Raw genomic sequence first — 24,090 nt, 5'->3', positions numbered from 1 at the left:
ATGTCCTCAGCCTCCAGCAATTAACCACACAGTAAAATAGAAACAGTAACACAGAGATTTAGATCTACAATAATGCCAACTCTCATTATAGAATCATAAGATTTACATTCAACATGCCCAGTTAGAAGGTCTTCTGGGTTACGGCCAAATACCTCAGCAATTGCAATAACAATTTTGCAAAACCTGACAAAATCCAAACTCCTAGCTAGCCCAACCTTACAGTCTCATAGAAAACCCTAAGAAGAATTTAAACTTGTGCTTGCAAATCACCAAACAACCTTCTTGTTTCCCAAGCCAACACTTGGCTACTAGCTCTTCTCAACTTTGCTCCTCTCAGCTACTCCATCTTCTCCATGCTAAATGAATAATGACATAGACTTCACAATACCCTCTACGTATACTAAACCAAGCCACAAATTGGCCTAGCATAGTAGACATTAAATAAACACTCACATTAAATACACCCTCAAGCCACAAGTTGGTTTAGCTACAAACATTAAATACATGAAATAATTAAATAGTTAAGATAGGCCCCAAGTTTACAATGCATAACTAACTCAAAAGACCACATAAGAATACACACCCTTAGGCATATGTCCACATTCCATCCAACTATCCAAATCCAAGAGCACACATGCCAACTCCCTCAGATCAAAGCTCACGGAAACGATCTTTGAAGTCTGCTAGTAAATTAAGAACGTGCGACCCACACTCACCAAAACGGCTCCAACTACAAGATGATTACTCTAATCATCATGCGCACTTAGGACAAGGTCCTCAAATATGTCTCAAACATATCTTCAACCACGCGAACTATTATTTCACAAATCTGAGCTTCAAGTCCCTACACACAAGAATTCTGACTACCCTAGGATGCTCATGCATCAAAGATGCCAACAAGATCTGCATTTCAATTGAGTAGACGGCTTAAACAACCTTTGCCATACTCATCAAATTATTGAGTGGACAATGTACACAACCTCTGCCAAACTTATTCATTTCCATACTACATATTGGAATGGATCAAATTACACACACTATGCAAATCCTACAGTAATTGCATCCTTCATTCGAGCTAGAACTTGTGGTAAAGTCAAATCACATGAATATGCCTTAAACCAAACATGTAAAAGGCCTTGTCCACAACCCAACATATCATACCAAGAGTGGACCTTTTGAATACCTCAAAGTGAAAGAAACATAATGATAATTTATCAACTCCCACCATATAAACCTTTTGAATACCTCTAAGTGAGGGAAACACAACGATACTCCCGCCTCATTATCCTTTTAGACCAATGGCAACACCAACAATGCTATCTCCAACACAACCTTAATAATTCAAAATGGATTAAGCTATCAAATTTAAAGATCATAGCTTGGAAAGTGTTCCACATCAAGTGCCAATCAATGAGCATTTCTCCATTTTCCCACTATGATTTGTCTTCTTTCCTCCAAAATAGAGTCTATGAAACATGGTTTTTGGCTTTGGGCCCAAGCTTCGTCAATTGGGTTACTTCATCTTTGACACTGTCCAAACTCTCTTCCCTCGATGTTGATCTTGGAAAACTAAATTTTACTTGCACCTCACCACAATGCCATGACCCAAACTCTGATATAACTTCCTCCGGAAGTTTGGATGTATCATTTTACATTTCCATTTAACTTAAATCCAAATAGTGCTCAAGCTCAACCCTTCATATTTTTATTCTACAAAATTATCCTCCATTAAAATTCATACTCTTTGTCTGTGTATCCATATCCGTGGTACATATACCAAAGTACGAGGTACATGTACCCAAATACCAAATACTCAGTGTAGAGCAACATAACTAAGGACCTTGATTTAGATTTTTAATTTTTGTTTGCGTACCCATATCCGTGGTACACATATCAAAGTACGAGGTACATGTATCCAAATACCAGATACTCAATGTAGAGCAACATAGCTATGGACCTTGATTTAGATTTCTAATTTTTGTTTCGATTTTTTGTTTGCATAGCAGCTTCTTGTTTATCATGCTTAATTTAACACCTAAACAGTTTGAAACTTTGATACAATACTAATTAACATAAACTTTATCATTGCTCAAGTCAAAAGTTTATCACTTGTAATCAAATCAGAAGTTTTATCACTTCTAATATGTCATTATTATAATATTTATGACCTTGTCTATTTGAAGTCTGCCTTCTCTGTTATGCATAGCATAAATTATTTTAACCTAAACTGAAAAAAATATAATACATCTAACTTTACCACTGTTCTTTTACACTTTACTACAAATATTAAATTATATTTAAAAAAATTAAAATATTATCCAAGTACCCCGTCCCCTATTTTGAAAAATAACTGTACCCATACCCCTAGGCCCCTACCCCTAACCCTGTCCCCGTGCAACCCTGCACTGTTGCATACATTTTAAGGGACTCCAAGAAAGGTACAAAATCCGATTTCTGAAGAGAGTTTACACCGTTGGGCATGATGACAGTAGCGTGTGTTTATGGAGAGAGACATTCCTCATTATGAGAATATGATTGATTATGCTAACGCTGTTGATTTAAAAATTTACATTGAGGCTGTTAATTTGAAAAACCACACTTAATGCACATCGGGGTTGTTGTTGAAAGCGTGGCGTATTCAGGGGCTGATGTTTTTTTGAGATACTTAAAGGGAGTGCTTGATGCTGTTTATATGTATGTTGCTACAGGTTGCCGGATACTGATATATGTTCTAGTTGTTTCAGCAGGCAGTCCGTAACGGTTGGTAATGAACATATTACTTTGCTCCTGCTAGCTGCTGCTCTTTTACTGCCTTGCAGCTCATTTTTGTTAATTTTGTCGCTGTTTTACAGCTCTGGCGGTTGTAATTTGGTCTCCAATTAAAAAAGAGATGAGATGGTCACTCTGATGACATGCAAAAATTCATCAAACATAGCTAGCTGCTTGAGCAAGCTCCTAGTAATACAATTCCTTTCACTTAACCTTCAGATATGTAGCCTGTAAGAAGATATGCAAATGTATACAGTATCTTTGACTTGCCTTAAATCTTATAGGCTGCAAGAAATGCCGAAAACTTTCCATGATAAGGACTTGAAAGGAAACTAATGAGGAAGGAGCCTCCATGGTCCTAAATTGTCCATATCAACGCCTATTTATGCTAGTAGTTTAACCATCATAGAACTTAAATAAAATCTGCACAATTTAACCATCATAGGCAATCCCCTAATGTAGTTTGAACAACTTAAATAAAATTTGCACAGAAGCCAATCATTTAAAGGGTGGCTCATAACGTACGGTTAATCTTGGTGGTAACACAAAGTATTTCCCAACCAAATACTTCAACCCAGAGGCAGGTCAAAGGCCATTCTATACCATTGAAATGGACAGCTCATAATAGAAGAATTAATAATTAAATGTCTGCTGAAAGCAAAGAAGCCAGCTCAAGGCAATAAGCTACCTTTGACATAGCCTTAAGATACGTAACCTGCAAAAAGATATCCATGGAATACAATTACTTCTTAGAAGATATCTAATGGAATGCAGTTAACAACTTAAGGTGAAGAAGCAAGCTCAAAGGAATAAACTACCTTTGAGTTTGCCTTAAGATATACAACCTGCAAAAAGATACCCGTTGAATTAACCTTTAGGGAAGTCACCTGAAAGGCGATATCATAAAGTCCCCGTGTTAACCTGATTTATTTTGATTTAGTTTCTAGCAAGGGGAAGATTGTAAAAACTGAGAGAACTTATTTATTTATTTATGCCAGTATCTGCCAACGCATAGGAAGCCTAAATTTGGGCTTCTCTGGTCGTGGGCTCCGATGAGCACTACTCATCAAGTCCGTCTTAGCATGATTAACTTTGCTGAAACTAGAGAAATTTGGTGGGTAATTCCAGTCTTACCCAATACATATTAGCCCAAATTAAGGGCTTCTTTGGTCATGCACTCTCATGAGCATTATTTGTCAAGCCTGTCAATGTAGACACTATTTCCAACCAAGCCTTCAGCACTTCTGCTGCTAATAATGTCATCACAAATGTCCTCTCAACTAATCTTCCTAGTGGACAGTGTAAGATCCTCCCTTGAAACAGTGTCCTCAAGTCCTACAATATAGTAAAATTCAGTGCACAATTTAGGGCCTCCGCATTATTTGTCAAGCCTGTCAATGTAGACACTATTTCCAACCAAGCCTTCAGCACTTCTGCTGCTAATAATGTCATCACAAATGTCCTCTCAACTAATCTTCCTAGTGGACAGTGTAAGATCCTCCCTTGAAACAGTGTCCTCAAGTCCTACAATATAGTAAAATTCAGTGCACAATTTAGGGCCTCCGCACTCATGTCTGACATACAATCCACTTCATCCCAATCCATCAAGCATCCATTTTGTGCCCAAGCGAAGAGATCTAGCACTAATCTGAGGCTACCCTATAGGTTTTTTAATGCACCCCAAACAACTGGCTAGTAATTATTATTTGGCAAATCTATAAAAGCAGACACTTATAAAATCCACAGAAGCAAACCCATCTGCCCGCTGCCATAAGAAGTTCTTCATAGGCCATTTCCTCAGTAACTCCTGCAAGTATAAAAGATGAAATCAAACAGATAAACTGTTTATAATAATCAATTTTAATTTGACCTAACACCATTTTGATTCAGTTCACATGGTAACAAAATAAGAGCTGTTAAATGAAGACTGAACAAAGATTTGATGATTTTGTTCTTCTAAAACCAAAAAGAATAATCTCAATTATAGTCTCACGGAGAACTAACCGGCAATAAAAAAACACTTCAAATCTTCCTGAATAAAAATGCAACAAAGCTAAAATTCTCGGACAACAATGCCAATTCATGGTACCCTGAAAAATTTCTAACAAAAATTGCATTTCTATTTCATCCAATGAATTTACAATCTCATGATAAAACCAATTTGGTTTGGATGCAAAAATATTCTGCAATCATTGCAGTTTATATTATACCCTCCAACAAAGAAATTAATTTTAAGATCGGGTGCCATAATTACATGCATTTGCTAAACCAATATGATCGTTGTGGGACCAGTAGGTTCAAACCCAGTCCTTAATCTCTCTCTTAACCATACAAGATTTCCTTCAGCCATATAGGAAATTAAGAGATCTAGTTGCATTGATTGTCATTCCAGAAAAAATGTTCAACCCCCAAGAATCCTCTTTAAGCCTGACTTCTGCTCAGCAGTTAACCTTGTTGGGAATTTGATATCAAACTTTATACGTAGGTTGCCTTTCCGTCCATGTTCTTTGCCAATGGGCATTCCTTCATTTGGAATTACTTTTTCAGTGCCAGGACTTATAACTTCTGTAACAGGAATGGATAAATTCCTACCATCCAGAGTTACCAGATTCAACGTGCAACCTGTGAGTGCTTCTACAAGGGAAATTTTTTGAGTAACTACTAGATCATTCCCTTCCCTCTTGTAAACACTGTGTGGCTTCTCATCGATCACAAATACAAGATCTGCAGCAAGGACACCTGGCTGCTCATTGCCCTTTTCAGGAAAGGTAATCTTTGTTCCTTTTTTCCATCCAGGTTTAACCTCAATGGTTAATATCTCTTCAACTGGCATTGACTTCCTGTGTAAAAAGAATTACTTAAGACAGACAAAAAGAGTACTAGTACTAAAATAATACCTGCTATATTAAAAAATGAGAGTAAAACACAGCATTTCACTTAAAAGCAACTTACCCGCTAGCATCCACAATATTTCTTGATATTTTCATTTTTCTTGTAGAGCCACTATAAAGCTCTTCCAAGGTGCATGGCAACTTGTTTTCCAGCGGTGCAGCCTTACGAGGCCCAGCAGCAGATGCATCACCAAAGGATCTGAAAACATTTTCAGTGCCACCAAATCCTCCAAACATTCCATCATGAAATCTTGATCCTCTTGTACCCATGCTACTAAAGCCACCCATTCCTCCAAAAGGGCTTGAACCACCAAAGAATTCTGCAAATATATCTTCAGCATTCCTGGGATTAAATCGAAACACATTTGGCCCTGCATTGCCATTATAATATGAGGAACCAGAACCAGAGCCACCAGCTTCAGGTGGCGGAACTCCTTTTAGTCCTTCTTCACCATACTGATCATAGATTGCCCGCTTTTGAGGATCACTTAAAACCTGTCATCAAAGGCAAACCAAACCTCAGAAGCAAGCACAAACAAATAATAATAATTCATAAGCTTTATGACAAGAACCCCACTTTAGTGATAAAGCTAAATTGAAGAAAACAAAATACAGAAATGCAATAGCTACAAGACTACTCTTAAATTTGCACTGAAACAAGAGTAAGTTTAGTTACTACAAACTGAATCCATAGACAAAGGACATGTAATAGTATGAGTTAAATTAATAAAAAACAATAAAATCAAAGACTAACAGAGAACCTACAAGATAAAAGACCCGATGTTGCTAATAAACCAAATTGAGATGTTACCATACAAATAGAAATGAGAAATGCTTCCAACCATAGATGTACTACTGCCAGAGTACTCTCCAAATCACAAAAACTGACACAGTATTCTGGTCTAGCACCTTTTTACGGATTTTACTGGCACCAAAAACTTGTTGAATTTTTGGCAAAAACTCATTGAGTACCTCCGTGAGTTTATGTTAAAAACTCGGTTGTAGTTTTAAAGCAGCATTTAAAGAAAAAAAAAAATGGCCCAAATTAATTTTCATTTCTCATTTCTCATTCCTCAACTTTGTATTTTGCTGTGTGAGGTAAATAGTCTTCCAAACACTTGCAAACTGATTTGTATCAATTTGAAGTGTATTTGATGCAGAGCTTTTGAAGAGGATGACATCAATGATTTGGTGAGGCAGACAATGGAGGAGGCAGGTGGATTCGGTTTCACACTGGATGACATTGAGTTGCATGAGTGGTCATTCCTAGTGTCAGAAGAAGCTAGAGGCAGAGCTACATCCAGGATGGAGGACAAGTCACAAACTAAGTCAGACATACTAAGTGAAGAGGCACAATCACGCCCACTGCAGACTTCTACGATTGAACCCTCTAGTTCTACCTCTCCCTTAGATTTTGTTAGAGGTAAGAAGAGGGAGATAGAATTCAAATGAGGTATTACTCCTAGTTTTACATAAATTATTTCTTATTTTACTTCCAGATATCAGCATTCCTCGCAAAACTGTAATTTTGTGCCCACTTTATGTTTAAATATATCTAGGCTAAGCTTGTTTCTTTTGCGTTCTCATTTATTGCCTCATCAGATGCATCTTCTCAATGAAGATTGCAAAAAGGTGCTAAAAATTTTTAGGTTCAAGTTTTTCCCAAAAACTGGCCGAGTGTTCCCCAAATTTATTTTTAAGGCCTTGGCAAGTTTTAGGCTTTAGCAAGTTTTCCAAATATGCTTGCAGCTGCTTTTATATTTTCACACATTTTTGTTCCATATCTTATTATCCTTCAAATGTCATTCATTGCATGACCGAAGTCCAAAAATACTAATAGGCATGGTACACGATAAATGGCAGTCAGTTTAGTAACTGTTAACGTGAAAATTAACTTTGGGATTATTCAGTAATTCAACTGCAAACAGGAGATGGGTAATAAAAGAGTGGGCACATTAAAGCCACATTATCAGTGGAATAGATAGCAAACCTCTTTTATTATTTTAGAAAACCAATACACATCATTGATTAGAGTGTGTTTGTGGAAGCAAGAACAAGATTGAGTTACAGGCATTTGAAACAACAAATGTGAACAGCCAGAGTTAACTCATCACTGTGAGCTGGAAAGAACTTAATGTATTTCTTATAAATAATGATATCATAACAATAGAAAACATTTCAACTTCTCCAAAGAATATGAGAAATACCACTAAAATTATAAACAGACTTAACACCCCTTCGAAAGTAAACTGTCAAGAATCGGAGATCACAAAGAACTTTAAAAAAGGGGATCAAATAGAAGAAACGACCCAGTAGCCACCTAGGCTAACTTCATGCACCTGCACTTCCTAATCCGTACGTCAAGATTTGCTGTTTTTTTGGTGAACCTCCAAAAAGGGATCAAATAGAGGAAACAACCCAGTAGCCACCTAGGCTAACCTCGCGCACCTACAGTTCCTAATCTGTATGTCGAGATTTGCCCATTTTTTTGGTGAACATACGTAGGCCCAACCCGTTATGCTCAGCCCACAATAGCTGCTCATCAAAAAAATAGTACTTTTTGCACAAATTGACCAATCAGAAACCAAGAAAGCTAAAAAATGATCATCAATTAGTACATGTGCAATCAGCTATCAGTACATATGCTATTATTTTTTAGGGATTCTGATGAGTGGTAATTAGGCTTTTTGACATGGCGGTCACTCAAACATAGGCAACAACTGACTCGTTTCCCCTACCCCCAGTAAGACAAGGTGTGGATGACCATTAAACTTGTTGTAAATAAACAAAAAATGTTTACCTCAGAATTGTGATAAATTTTTAAAAATATATATAAAAGATTAACGGATGACAAAGAGCAGGAAATGAGTGCTGCAAAATCTGCAACAGAACAAGTTGTAATGGCACAGCTTGCCACAAAACTATGAAAGGTCATAAGAATATACTTCAAAGAAATAAGAAAAAGACACAAAACGTTGATTCATTATCAACATTAGTACACTCGGGTTTACAGCCTTGGTCGACATCAAAAGTTAATAAAAATATTTTCACATCAAAGCGGCGGAAATAAGCCAGGGCTAATTTCTATCATGGAAAAGCTAAATGTTTTATATACGTATATAGTATATACAACATTAGGCCATAGATGAATTGGCAAAACTTTACACTTGTTTCCCAGCTTAGTCACGATGTTAAGGCACAAGACATACGTATATAGTATATACAACATTTGGCCATAATTGAATTGGCAAAAATTTACAATTGTTTCCCAGCTTAGACACGATGTTAAGGCACAAGCCAAAGGGAAGCGAAAACAAATCCCTCCTACATTCGACCCGATTAGGGAATTTGACTAGGTTCTCAAAAACACGGGAAAGATTAAGAAAAATTTCCCTGTTCTGACAAACACCCCGTTAGGCTTCCCGTTTATTGCACGCTCATTCCGGTCGATATTGTACAAATATAGAGGGGGTGAAAGAGAGAAAGAGAGCACTGTACAAGATGGGAGAAGCACGTGCCATAATTGAGAGGCAAGCAAGCCGCAGGGGTCATGAAATCATTGACCATATTCGCAAGAAATAAATGTTTCATATGCAACAAAACGACTTCAGAACCCCCTTCACAAATCCTAGCCGTACAAAAATTCACTTAAGAAAATCGATTTATCGATTTTGTTGATAGCTTTGATCGATCTGAGAGACTGCGAAAAAAAACTAGAAAAATAAATGCCAAAATGTGTTGTAGTACTATTTGCTTCGAGCCTTATAAAGAAAAGCCATGAGAATCTTCTCCAATCCAGTACCTATTTTCGGGTTTGGTGAATACCCACTTCCTCACACGACACATAATTAAGCCATATGACTGATTAATCTCCGTGATGGGTTGATGTAAATCTAAACGAACCCTAACCATTACTCATTAATCGGTTTGTGCGAATTTGATCGAAATTATCGCGTGTAAATGCAAACTCAGTATGGCATTGACTCAAATGCTGTTTTAGGGTTAGAAAACACAAAACCAAAATCTCAAAAAGCGTAAAACTTACACAGCCGATTACGGATTTCATACAAAACGAAAAAATGGGCGGATTCAATTAAATCTACGGGACCGGATCTATTTACCAATTCCCTAAGAAGCACAATAAAATGAGTTCCAATTCAGCGCATAACCCGCTTTCATAACAGAGGAATGAAAGATAAGCATATCACATATAGAAAGAGGATTAATCACTCAGATATAAAGCAAAACAAAGATTAACTAAGATGTCAAAGTTCCAGGTTCAAACCTCGTAAGCCTCTGAAATCTCTTTAAATTTGGCCTCAGCTTCTTTCTTATTATTGGGATTCTTGTCAGGATGCCATTTCATTGCCAATTTTCTGTAAGCCTTCTTCAGATCATCGTCCGTTGCACTTCGCCCTACCTTAAGAACTTTGTAATAATCCACACCCATCTCCAGATATCGAACACAATAGCTCCTCAAGAATAATTCTTCGAGTTAATATAAATTCAGAAACAAATTTAAAAACAAAACTGTAGTTATAGAATGGATTTGCGTTGCCGATTGTACCTTCAGTGAACCATGGTCATATAAACAGAGAGTAGAAGGGTAAGGAGAGTTTGAGAACCTTCTAGGCCTGCAGCGAAAGATAATAAGATCTTGCTCTCTCTTTATAAAGTAATTAATTAATCCCAACTAGTTGTTGTTCCTCCTAACATAAAATCTTACTCTTTTAATAAAGTAATAATCAATTTAATTTTGCCCACTTTTAATAAAAAAATTATTAACTTAATTTTTACTCTTTGATTTTTAATTATATGATTACTATTTGGTATGTGTTTTTTACAAGTATATAGATGCTATTTTATTCACTTTTCTTGGTAGATTCTTCTAATTAAAGGGGAAAATATTGATGGTTTATAACTTTCTATTATGTTTTTTTTATTAAGATCTTAAGAAATGATTTTGTTATTTTAAAAATTATATAATTAATTTTATATAAAATATTAAATTTGATGTATTTAGTATAAAAAATAAAGATGTAATTAATTTAAATGATTTACTTTTTTAGATTAAATGTCAATCTATTAATAATTCCCAACTAATAAACACATCCTCCCTTGAAAAATCTAGATGAGAGATTCATTAGATTTAATTTTCATTTTTAATGAATTTATTATTATTATAAAATATCAATTATGTAATTTTTTAAGATATATTCTTATGTTTCTTTTTTATTAATTATCAATATATTAGTTTTGTTGAAAGAATGGTTATTCTAAAAGAAGTAAACTAAGTTTTGTAGCTTTATAAAATATATTTTGCTCACTTGAGAATCATCATGAAGTTTTGAATATATATGTAAAGTTGAAAAGTATAAAGAAATGAATTAAAGTTGTGTAAGGATGGTATAGATCCACTTCAAGTCTTCTAAATTCAATCTTCAACTTATATACTTAGAAATGTATCTAATTGAATAATCTTTTTTAATTTTATATATTATTATGTACAATTTTATTCAATTATTGTGAACATAATAATGTATAATTGTTATATTTATAAGTTGTATATGGATGTATAGATATATAAAGATCAAGAATTAGTGGAGAAACACACATCATAAAATGCAACCACGAGGTCTTAAGAGATATGCAAAAGGGTCTTAAATAATAGAAATATAAGGCCAAAGAGGAATTTGGACATGCTTACTCTAACTTTGTGTCTCTCAAAATCTTATGTGGAAATTCTAAATTACTCTCAATTTTTTATCAAATCCTCTACTTAAAAACAAGATTTCAAGTGGCCATGGTCAAATACAATGCCACATTGGCATGTTTTTTTTGGTGAAGGTGTCCAAAATGGTCTAGAAGTGATAATACCAATAAGTGTTCATTAAGTCATGTTTAATGGTGTGGTGATGTGGCACCACATGAGTGGTTATTTTTAAAATTTAGATGCATATTTTTGGGGATATGCATTGATGAGGCATTTTTAGTGTAGGGTATAGATCTATTGTGTTCACCTACTAGACTATTATGTTCACCTTCTATAACATGTATTAAGACCCTAAACATGTAATGGCTCCTCTACCCTAATGAAATAAAATGGAAGTGTAAAATAATCTCATACTGATACAATTCCACTCATTCTATGTGAAGGCCCCATTGCTCCTCCTTTTTGTAGTGTATTTAATGTTGGCTCTCAAATTCATAGCACTATATTCATCTTACATTACATAGATATTTGAAGATAGTGGTTGATGGTAATGTCAAATTAAACTTTCTTTTATAGATTTCATGTATTTCAATCAACGGTTGAGAGTAGATGTTAGCAGGATTGATGAATGGCTAAGATCTATTGAGACAACATGATTCACAAGGTAGAAGTGGCGACATGAATTAGATAGATTGAATTTTGAAAAGTTAATTTATATGGTTGGGGTTAAGTGTGTTGGTCTTATTAATTGAATGATATTGAATGGAACTTAAAGGTGGATTATAAGACTCATTTAACATTAAATAATTATTTGTTTGAGCATTAAAGAAGAAATAATAAATGAATTAAATAGATACATTAATTCTCATGTGCACGAACCTAATAAATAATATTAAAAATTTATTTGTTTTTAGAAGAAATCATTTTTTTGAAAAAGAAATAATTAAATAAAGAACTTATTTAATTATAGAAGACTTGGTTAGCTAATTAAATAATTAAAATGATTATCTTTAATTATGAGAAAGATTTATAACCTAATTTAATTAAATAATAAAGATTACACAACTATAAGTCGAGCTCGGCTACAAAGACGAAAAAAATGAAGTATCAAGCTAAACTCAGTCACCCTATTTCGAGATTCACCTCTTTCAAGCAAAAGCCCTATCCGCAGCATCCCTTGGAGACCAAAAACAAATTTGTAGCACTTTCACAGGAAAATTTGGATCAAAAAGAAATTCGCAATTTAGACCAATATAAATTCGATTCGATTGATAGGCAACAGACCAGGCAAAATTGGGAAATTCACGATATTCAAACCCTAAAAAAAGAAGATGGATGGCAATCGGTGCACAGGAGAAGAAAGAGATTCCAAATCAGGCAGGAACAAAACAAACTGGGAGAAAAAATTCAGAAGCAAAAATCCTTTTATCTTAAAACCAAATATGCGTTAGAACCTACGAATAATCATAAAACCAAGCTAGAAAAAAATCGCAGCCAAAAGGAACAGCCAGAAAGGCCATGATGGATCTCAGAAGTCAATGTCATCCCTCTAGGGCAAGGCATGGGAAAATTCTCTAAAAAAATGAAGTCCCCACTTATGCACGCATTGGATAGGAAATCGTGAATTAACAATCCCACTAAAGAGAAATTACTGTATATCCTACCGCACTGGAAATCAAGTCAAACAGAACCCCAAGGAAGAACATTAGGAAGGTCTCAGCAAAATTTTCCAAAAAAAAGCACAAAATGGTATGAAGTAATCATCAGTAATTCGCACAGTGAAAAAAGATGGGCGGATTGCAAGGATAAGGGCATCTACATGTATTGGAACAGTCCGTCAAGGAAAAGTTCCAGGCTAGTAGGTATGCTATCTAAGATCTGGGGCAACAAGGTAAGTACTCTTAACTCATTTGCAGATAAATTTTGGTTCATTTTATGTCAAAATGCACAGGACAAAAAGGAAATTTTGGAAAATGATTTTCTATTTTATAGAGGGCACCATATTAAATTTCTAGATTGGAAACCAAACTTCAACAAAAACCACATTAAAAACATTGAAACTATCAAATGGATGGAGAGCATAGAAATCCCATCAGAATTAATGGAGGAAAATACTATTAAAATAATCAGTAATTCGTTAGGTACTGTAATTGGAATTGAAGAAAATCAAAACAAAACCAATAAAATCAGGGTGTTGGTCAAAACTGATCAAAATAAATCGGTCAGTAAGAAGATCATCACAAACAGATCTATATACAATTTAATCTTCAATGAATATTTAGGAGAAATACTAAAAATTGTAGATGCAGACTTCACAAAATCTGGCATCAAAAATAATATCAAAGACCTAATTAACATTAAAAGGAGACTAGGTAAAAGAGAAGAAAGAAAGGATAAGGATATTAACAAATTCCCAATACTAAAAGAAGATATAAAAGCAAATTTTCTTAAGAAAAGGGATGCAGATTTCAGATCAAAACCAGTAAATAATGAAAAGGAACTAGAAGGAACAAAGGTAATAGAAGAGAAGGAGAATATAAGCTACCAGCATTCACTTAACAAATTTAAGCAATGTAAGGATTGCCAGTTGGAAAAAGAAGTCATCAAAGAAATGGATTTGAATATCTTCAAACTAAATAAGCTCCTGCATGAAACAATCCTAATTCAAAATGACTTAATTGATCAAAGTTTATTAGCAAAAGAAATTCATAAGGAACATAAAGGAAAAAGGATACTAAACATAGAAACAGGGGAGACATCAGGAATTTGTGGAAGTCAGAATAAGGAACAGAATCAGGTGGTTGACATAAATCACATCTGAAATGATAAACCAATACACACAGAGCAAAGATTAGATAGAAGGAAAGAACAAGAATCAGGAAAACTGCTAAGAAAGGCCCCCCATGAAGAAGTAACAGAACAGGCGATCATCATCCCACCAGTAGATTTTGCCCAGTGGGGAAACATTACCATTAGGAAGAAAGGGAAAAAGAAGAGTTATAAGTTCTGGCAAACACCTAATGATGGGAAAGATATGTCTCCTATAGAAATAGAGAACACAGGAACAACCCTAAAAGAATCAATATTTTCAGCAGAACTAGATCAAAATTGGGAGAGCGGGTTATTGGAGAGTCCAAACACACAAGATTGCTATAAAAAGAATGAAGTATTAGAGGACAAGGAATAGCTAATCAACAAAAAGTTAATTAAAGAAATCATCATGGAAGACAGTCTGGAGGATGAGGTTTCAAATATTGCAGAAAAGGTATTAGAAGAGAAAAATCTTGAAAAAATTGGTATAGCTATGAATCAGGAAGGTATGAAGACACCAATTTGTGGAAAAAAAAGACAAAAACATGGCAGGAAATCATTAAAAGAACTTAGAGAGGCTGTAGGGCAAGTAAAGGATCGGACAAAGATTATTAATGTTCTTCACATTAGGAAGGGGAAGTTCCTTCCCAAGGAGCAATGAAAATCACTACCTAGAATGCTAGGGGCCTTAATGCCCCTAGCAAAAAATGCTTATTAAAGCATAATCTTACCTTATTTGATTCAGATATTACATTATTACAAGAGACTAAATTAAATAAAGAAGAAGGAATAAAGATGAGCCAAAAATTAGGGAAATGGAAATCAAAATTTTAGTAGGCACAAGGGGCCTCAGGAGGACTGGGTATATTATGGAATCCCAGATTAATCAATATCGAAATATTCTCACCGCAAACAAATTGGATGGGAGCTAGAATTGTTGGTACAAAATCCAACTTACAAATTGTTATAATCAATGTTTATGGACCGACACCTACAGAAGAGAAACTTGTAGTTTGGAATGCGATCAACACCTTCATCAAGTCTTTACCCCTAGAAATAGTCATAATAGGAGGAGACTTCAATGCAGTATCAAGTAAGGACAAAAAATAGGGGGGTAGTAACCAGAAAAACAAAGCAATGGAAGATTTTAAAGATTGGATCCAGAAAGACTCTCTTATGGATATAAAAACAAAGAATGGTATATATACTTGGAATAACAGAAGAAAAGGATACTATTATATAGCAGAAAGACTGGACAAATTTCTTTTAAAAGAAGATCTTAGCACGAATAATTTTATCAATGCGAAAATTCTACCAATGGCTGGTTCAGACCATTTCCCAGTGCAAATGGAAATCAAAGAGCAGTTTAAACCTAGCAGAAATCCCTTTAAATGTGAAAAAATATGGTTTATGGACAAAACCTTTATGGATCATATTAGAGATTGGTGGCAGGAGGATTAGTTTGAAGGTTTAAAAATGTTTTGCCTGGTCTCCAAACTTAAAAATATAAAACAAAATTTTTTAAAATGGAATAATTTACATTTCAAAAATATCTTTAAAGAGAAACTTGAATTAGAAGGAAAAATGAGTAAATTAAATTAAGAGATTCTAATTAAAGGTTTGAATAACAAATCATATCAACTGGAAAAAGAATACCTCATTAAACATGAAGAAATTCTAGCTAAAGAAGAAATATTCTGGAGGCAGAAATCCAGAGAAAAATGGCTCCTAGAAGGAGACCAGAACACAAAAAATTTTCATGACAGTACTATAAATAATAGAAACTATAAAACCATTTCTAAAATAAGGAATCCAAAGGGGAAGCAAACCAAGAATCCAGAAGAAATTGTTGAAATATTCACCAAATATTTCTATGATACTCTTAACAATTTTGAATCATCATATAAAGTTTCTCAAGAAGAGTTGTTAAGACACATCCCTAAGTTGATATCCGAAGAAGATAACAAATTTCTTAACAAGCCCTTTACCCTTCAAGAGGTGAAATCGACACTGTTCAGTATGAAACCAGATAAATCTTCGGGTCCAGATGACTTCCAAGCCTTCTTTTTTCAACAGTGCTGGGACATTCTAGGAGAAGAGTTTTGGAAAGCTTTAGAAGCTACACGAAAGGGAGGAACAAATTTAACAGAAATCAATCATACATTTTTAACTCTCATTCCCAAAAAAAATGAAAGCGTAGTGCCAGGGGATTTCAGACCTATAGCGTTATGTAACACTATATATAAAGTATTTTCAAAGATCCTTGCTATTCATCTCAAAAGCTTTCTTCCTAAACTCATTTCAGAAGAACAAACTGGATTTGCCCTAGCAGATCCATATTAGATGCCATATCTATTATATAGGAAACTATCCATTCAGCGATTAAAAATAAGGAACCTTGCATGTTGCTTAAACTAGATATCCAAAAAGCATATGATAAGGTAGATTGGAGATTCCTCTGTAAAACCTTAGAGGCCTTCGGCTTTTCCAAACAATGGATTAACATTGTTTTCCAATGTATATCAACTCCTAAAATTTTGATTCTCATTAATGGAACTCCAGAAGGCTTTTTTAATATCTCAAAGGGTATTAGACAAGGAGACCCAATATCCCCATTCCTGTTTATAATAATGGAAAAAGAATTTGGAAGGGCAATCAAGGCAGCACAAGAGGAAGGTAAAATCAAAGGAGTGAAAGTCACAAATGATGTCGACAACACTACCCATCAACAATTTGCTAACGACACTATACTTACTAGAACTAGCACTTTACAAGAGACAGAGCAAATAAAAAACATATTGGAAACATACACCAAAGCATCAAGGAAAATGATCAATGCTGAGAAATTAGAAATTTATTTCCTAAATACAAAGACAGAAGTTGAAAATCAAATTTGTCAGAAATTAGGCTTCAAAAAATGAAATTTACCATTCAAATATCTAGGGATCTACCTTGACAAGAGTATGATTTCAAATCAGGGATGGGAACACATTCTTAAGAAAATTGATAACCATACTGAATCCTAGAAAGGAAGATGGTTAACTAAGGTAGGAAGGATAACAAAGATCAAAGCAGTCTTAGCAGCTACCTCATCCTACCAACTTTCATGTTCACATTTGCCCAAAAATATCAACGCTAAATTGGAAAGTAAACTACGAAACTTCTTTTGGAAAGGATTAGAGGACAAGCAAAAAGTAGCCTTAATTAGCTGGAATAAAATATGCAAACCAAAAGAATTTGGTGGATTAGGAATAAAAAACCTGGAATGGCAGAACGAAGCACTAGGAGCCAAACAAGTTTGGAGACTCTACCAAGAAAGGGATAGGAAATGGGCTAGAATAATTTTTAACCAATATCTTGATCCCTTAGATAAAACATCTGGATTCAGAATCAAAGCCCCACCCAAGGGTTCTGTAGGATGGAATTTTATTATACATAATCGTAGTTTGATCTCCAAATACCTCACCTGGGATATAGGGAATGGAGAAGAAGCACTGTTTTGGGAAGATTCATGGGATGGTAACCCCTCGCTGATAGGGGCATAATTATCTCAAGAAACAATATCTACCCTTAAAACTCTATGGGGAACAAAAGTGAAAGATTATTTAGAGGAGATTTACTCAGATATGGGTAAAAGATGGAAATGGAAACAATTATCAAATTGTGATATTAACCAAGAAGACAAAGAGAAATTGGAAAACATAATTAAAAATAGAACCATTATACTTAAGAATAGGGAGGACAAGTTAATATGGGCAGCCTCCAAAGATGGGATATACAAAGTTAAAGAAGGATACACAATAATCACAAATTTGCAAAAATGGGAAATAAGTACCCTCCCCCTAAACCTATGCTGGGACACAGCTGGTCTCCCTAAAGCAGGCACGTTTCTATGGGAAGCCATGCAAAAGAGAATATTAACAACTAATAGAATTCGGAAAATGGGATTTGAAGGACCATCTAGATGTATTCTTTGTAAAGAGGATGAAGAAATTGTAGAACACCTATTATATACATGCAAATTTTCTCAAGAATGTTGGCGATGGCTTCAAAGTAAATTTAATTGGTCCTCCCCGTTAGCAGGAAGATGGGTAGATCACTTACTAGGGTGGCCTAAAGACAATCAAAAGAAAACTTATGGCAAACTCTGGAATATCTCTCCGGCCATTATTGTCTGGGAAATTTGGAAAGAACGTAATCATCAAATTTTCCAAGATCAATGTCTATAAAAACAAGCTCTATTTACAAAAATAGAAGTAGTTATTTCGGAAGTAATGAACAGTGATCTCAGAAAGAGACCTAGAGAAGAAGGATCTTTCTTTGAATGGGACGCAGAAATCAAAAAATGATGGCCTTTACTAATCAATCCTCCCCTTTACTACAAAAAAAAGAATGATTTAGCTAGACTTGAATGTAAATGGGAACCTCCCCCACCAGGATGGATTAAGCTGAATTTTGATGGGGCTTCAAGAGGAAACCCTGGGAAAGCAAGAATTGGATGTATTATTAGGGATGAAACAAGTAATTCGATTATCCAAAGATCCAAGTCTCTAAACAAGGTATCAAATAATATTGCCAAACTTGAAGTAGTAGAAGAAGGAATTAACCTATGTATTAAAATTAAAATCAAAAAACTTATTATAGAAGGAGATTCCCAAATCATCATTAATGCTCTCAGGAAAGGAAGTACCCCAAACCGGGTGTTAAACTCCAAACTAGAAGCTATTAACAAAGCTCTTTTAACATTTGAAGAAATAAGATATGTACACATTTATAGAGAAGGCAACAAAGAGGCAGATATATTAGCCAACTTAGATACAGATGGCTTTAATACATTAGAATTTAATCATAACTTTAAACCACTTTTGATAGTGATATAATCTTTTCCCTTCAAGCTCTTGCGAAGATAGTAATTCCACACGTTTTGGGGCAGAGTACCAAGATCGCAAAATCTCTCACCTAAGTATTTCCATCCTTTCTAAATGATGAATTAGCAAGGAAATGCTTTATTTCCTCGGATGTCATCGCCATTATGAGGTTTCCAAAAATTTTGATTCCACCTATTTATTCAAGGAACAGGGGTTACTTTGTCTTTCACCTTAGTTTGCATTTAATCTCTTTCAATTAATAGATAGTAGTCTAGTCTGAGTGTCATGGATACCAATATAAGTTTGTTTCATGCATTTGAAAAATACATCATGGCCTTTTGTGGGCTGGTTACACAAGAATGCTACAATCGTTTGTTAAGGTCCATAGATGATATGCGTCATGTAGTAGTCAGCCATGTTTTAGGAGAAGGGGTTTTTAGCTACGAATACTCATGGAGGACTAATGGTGACACCGTTGGGCTCTGGGTAAGATGTCTGGCTAGAGCTGGGGCAGAAAAATGGGATATCATCAGGATTACCCATAATCTTTTCGAACCCTGTTGTTTAGTTGGGTTGGAAATTTTTGTTGCAAATATTGATGCCTGGCTTCGTATCCCTCTTCCTGAAGCTTACATGGAATTTGATGTGAACAGTCCTAAAATTGGAAGAAGCCCTAGGCGCCCTTGCATGGTAGTCAGAGACAATGTCCAATTTTTTAGAGAATGGCCACGAATGGAGGCGAGTATCAACTTTCTATTAAGATAGAGGGGAATTGTTGAAGATCATGAAAGGGATTGGTTAATGACATACCTATGGATGTATGATGCCTATATCCATCCAGATGTGGACTTTAATAATCTAGAGATTGTGGAATTCTACTTGCCAAACTATGACAGAACTAGTAGGGGAAGGTCAATGTTCGAGTTTCCGCCAAGTTCCAAAGCCACCAACTTGCATGAAGCTACATAAATCATAATGGTTTTTAAGATAGAATAATATTAAGATGATATTGGGTCATTTGTATAATACTCTAACCCAAATTTTGGATTTTAGCGATATTTAGTTATGGGTGTTCAGTAGATAATAGATCTAGCATATATTCGGCCAAAACTGTTAGTAGGGCATATTTAAAAAAATGTCCATATCAAACTTTTTGAAAAAACTTATGTTACTGTACATATTAATCTATAGTAATGAAATGACATTTAGATATAATTTGCTTCGATATCTGGATTGATTTGATCATGATATTTTGGATCCATTGAGTTAGCTTCCAATCTATGCTTGTTTAAATTTAGTCTTCCATCTCTTGGTCTCTCATACATACATAAAGTTTGTGGCATAAAATTTCAAAGATTGGGTGCCCTTCAACAATATCTTTCGGTCATTATGGCTTCCCCTCTAGATTCGGTTGGAACTATCAGACCTAGCATTAACAAATTATCATGTGTTAAAATATATATGAACTTAACTTATGATTAGTTTAGATTATTTAATAAAAACCTAATCTTCAATCATTAATCATTTCAATATTATATTAATTAACTAAAATTAGAAGTTAATCATTTAAAAACATAACAGAATGTATTATCTAAATTTAATTAGTCTCCTGATAAGACTTAATTTTTAGTTAATAGTTAATATGGGCCTCCTGGTTGCATAATGAGATATAATTATGTTGGTTTTGTTAACCCTTAACATTTTGATGTTTATGGTGACTGAAAACAGATTTTGTTAACATCTATACCAATTTGGAGCTTCGATGGAAAGGCAGATTAAAGATATGGATATTATAATGAAGCTTACATTGGGGTATGCCCCTTTTACTAATGTATAATATTAGGACTAAAGTGTCGAGCAAGACTGGAGGTTTTCTTTACCCGTTCTTTCCTACCAGTGCCCGTCAGAACAGGGGATCTATTTGTAAATTATAAATTTAAATTAATAAAGATAATCATGGCCACGACTATCTACCAATCAAAAAAAAAAAAAAAAAAGATTACACAACTAAAGTGTATAAAAGGGATTAATCAAATAATAAGGTTGAGAGAAAAATAGATAATTAAATAACTAAAAAATATTTAGTTATGTGAAGGTCAATGAAATATTAATTTTTGAACTTGAATTAGAAGAATGACATTGAATTAACCTTCTGAATTAAAATTAAATGAAACATAAAAATAAAATAACGGTTTTGCATTGTGCAAACTATTCTACGAAAGTGCAGGCAAACAACATCTTTGCAAAAACAAAATATGTAATGGCCCACACCCTTTTGACTTCAAACAGATTCAACGCCCTTTCCTACTACCCAAAATCTAGCGAGAAGGGGCAGAATGTCCCAAAGGACCATTTGGAACAAAGCTCAATCCTAGTTAGTACTTTTAACCGGACATTGAATCTTGGAGAAATAGAAAAACAAAAGAATTTATTTGCCTAAACAAAATATGCACTAAAGGTTAAGGATCTAGGGAGACATCCCCTTGACCTTAATGAGTGCCAATCTTTTCTCTATAGGAAAAAAAGATCCCCCAAAGACCCATCAAAAGAAGATCGAATAAAAAGGAATATACAAAAAGATTGAAGAAGACAAAGCCCTAACTTAGTAAGATGCTTTCCCTCACACAAACCATCAAGAAATGAGAGGGCACCAGGGAGAACTAGAGGAAATAAAATAGAGCATTGTACCCTTAGACAACCTAAAACTAGTGCAAATCAATCTTTAAAAAACACCCTAAACTCTCATATTCAATTAATTCAACCTAGCCTTCCCCTCTAGACTTTCCCAGGTATCCAACCTGTCAAAACATATGAAGCTAACAACATCCCTTTAGGATGAAATCCATGAATTAACACTTCCAGTAAAGATAAAACCCTTCTCAACAAGGACCACACCCCTCACCACATAAACCATTCTAACATTAAAATTTAGATCCCCATTAGAGTCTTGTTCTAAGCCGAAACCCTAGCCTTTCTATCAATCTTCAACCCAAAAATAATTGTGAAAATGCTAACAAGGTTATCACACATAGTAATATTTGCATCCCACCACACAAAATAGGGAGAAAAATCTCAAACTAAATAGAAAGCCTTGCGCAAAATCTCCCAAACTCTAAATAAAATATCAAACTCTTCCATCTACATCCCCTTGCATACACTTCCTACCAATTCTCTCAAATCTCAGGGCAAACCCCCTCTTCATAAGAACAAACATATGCTCTCCTCCAAAACCATGAACAACTATTCTTAGGAAGGATTTATGGCACCCATAAAAAAAGGGAAAGCAAGAAGGAAATAACACTATGCAATTAGTACCCAAAGAAGCAAGTTTTCTATCAAGACACCAAATGATCAACAATGAAAATTTCCTAATTACCAGTGATATGGAAAGTGAATAGAGATGGAAGGAATTGAAAGATAAGAGATTGTATGCTATAAACCAATTTGAACTAATAACCAAAAGATCAATCTATTAGTTGAAATACTCAATATATGAAGGGCATATAAAAAAAATTGAAATTAGAACCAAGAAGGACTAAAAACATTAAGCAGATTGAGAAAAACTTCTCCCTCAAGGAAATTTTATTAATGAAGGCTATAAATGAAAGGTTGTCATTAATCAGAACTACCTATGCAAATAAAACTCAAGGCAACGTTAGCACCTCTAAAGAAAGTAAATTAGGTAAAGGTTAGAGATAGAGTAGTAGAGATAAAAGAAGGGGAGATTCTTGATAAAGTAAGGAATTTTAGAGCTATAATTCACTTGTAAGAACATCAACCAATCATCAATCCCTAGCAAAACATGGATCACTATGTTGCAGAAACTGTGGAAAAGGAAAATCTAAATAATAGTTATTCATGGAGAGCTAAATTGGCAAGTAAAATATGCTATCAAGTAGAAGAAACAAAGAAAGGGGGAACTATGGAGTAAGGTAGAATCAAATAAGAAAACATACTCAATAATCAGGTTGTGGATATAGAAATTTGAACAATGGATAAAGAACTTAAAAGGAAGGGCATTTTTGGGAATGAAGAAAAAAAATCTAGACCTAAGGATATTGAACCAATAGAGCATATACTATAGGACAACATGGAGGATCATTAATTAGAAGAAACAAAGGTAGGAAAATATATAGAAGATGGGAAGAATGAAGATAAGACTTTACAGATCTTCAATAATCATTTAGATTTGTATCTAGAGAATAATATTTAGTTTAAACAAACAGAAAAAGTAACTCATAAGGAAGTCAAAAACATGGAGAAGAATGTAGTGGTTGAGGAAAATATAAAATGCATACAAGAATGAGAGAGATGTATCAAACAAAATTTATTCATAGAAGATACAAGAGAAAATATAAAGGAACATGGATGATTGGCTCATGATTTGATATTAATCCATAGCGATATAAGTGATCAACTAATCCTTTGGGACAGAACACACAAAGACCTTATTCTAAACCTAGTTAGAAAGAAGGGAAATAATTATGGACAAAATAAGGGCAAGAGTAGAAAGAATGGAATTCCTCTAACCATAGAAATAGATCATTACTCAAAGCCTATGAATATAGGAAAAAAAAAGGATTAGAATAACTTAAAGAAGAATCTAGATTATGATCATGAAAAAATAGAAATAAGAGGAGGATTAAAATCTACAATACAGGAAATTAACAACAGTAACTTAAGAGAAGGAGCAGAAAAATGATTGAATAAAAATTAGAAAGAGATTAATACTCTAGAGTTTAGTAATACAAAAAAAGAAAGGGAAGACAAATTGGTTGATGAGGTAGGAAAAAATGATTCATGTAGTTCAAACATTCAAATAGACAAGATAGTATAAACTAAAGAAGATTCAAGAGAACCCAACCATAAAAGAAGTTGATCTAAAGTTATTCAACAGAAACATTACAAATTATGGAAAACTCCTAAAAATAGGAAAATAATCTTTGAAGATGAATTTGAATTACCTCTTCAAATAGAAAACAAATCAATGGGACAAAAAATAGTTAGTATTCTAATAGAAGTGAAAGCAATAATGAGC

General features: G+C 34.3%; 1 protein-coding gene across 1 annotated transcript; it reads right to left on the bottom strand.

The window, feature by feature from the left end:
* Positions 1-4,867: 4,867 nt before the first annotated feature.
* On the bottom strand, positions 4,868-10,365 carry LOC149562749 (uncharacterized). The gene is made up of 3 exons (XM_089826164.1): positions 9,946-10,365; positions 5,722-6,155; positions 4,868-5,609 (listed from the first exon to the last, which is right to left on the bottom strand). The coding sequence occupies exons 1-3, from the start codon at positions 10,108-10,110 to the stop codon at positions 5,171-5,173; spliced, it is 1,038 nt and encodes a 345-aa protein (XP_089682290.1). The 5' UTR covers positions 10,111-10,365; the 3' UTR covers positions 4,868-5,170.
* Positions 10,366-24,090: the final 13,725 nt, after the last annotated feature.

Source organism: Cupressus sempervirens, chromosome 4 (genome assembly GCF_028749045.1).
Source record: "Cupressus sempervirens isolate cs-2001-9-10 chromosome 4, ASM2874904v1, whole genome shotgun sequence".
NCBI classification, from domain to species: domain Eukaryota; kingdom Viridiplantae; phylum Streptophyta; class Pinopsida; order Cupressales; family Cupressaceae; genus Cupressus; species Cupressus sempervirens.
Note: the sequence above shows the minus strand (reverse complement) of the source record. Positions and strands in the feature narration are given on the sequence as shown.

What these genes read in the sequence shown, in the direction of transcription:
- LOC149562749 (XM_089826164.1), bottom strand. Translation starts at nt 10,110, where the DNA reads ATGGGTGTGGATTATTACAAAGTTCTTAAGGTAGGGCGAAGTGCAACG. An exon ending in AGATTTCAGAGGCTTACGAG is followed by an intron (nt 6,156 to 9,945) that starts GTTTGAACCTGG and finishes CTTTGATGACAG; the next exon opens with GTTTTAAGTGATCCTCAAAA. An exon ending in AATATTGTGGATGCTAGCGG is followed by an intron (nt 5,610 to 5,721) that starts GTAAGTTGCTTT and finishes CTTTTTACACAG; the next exon opens with GAAGTCAATGCCAGTTGAAG.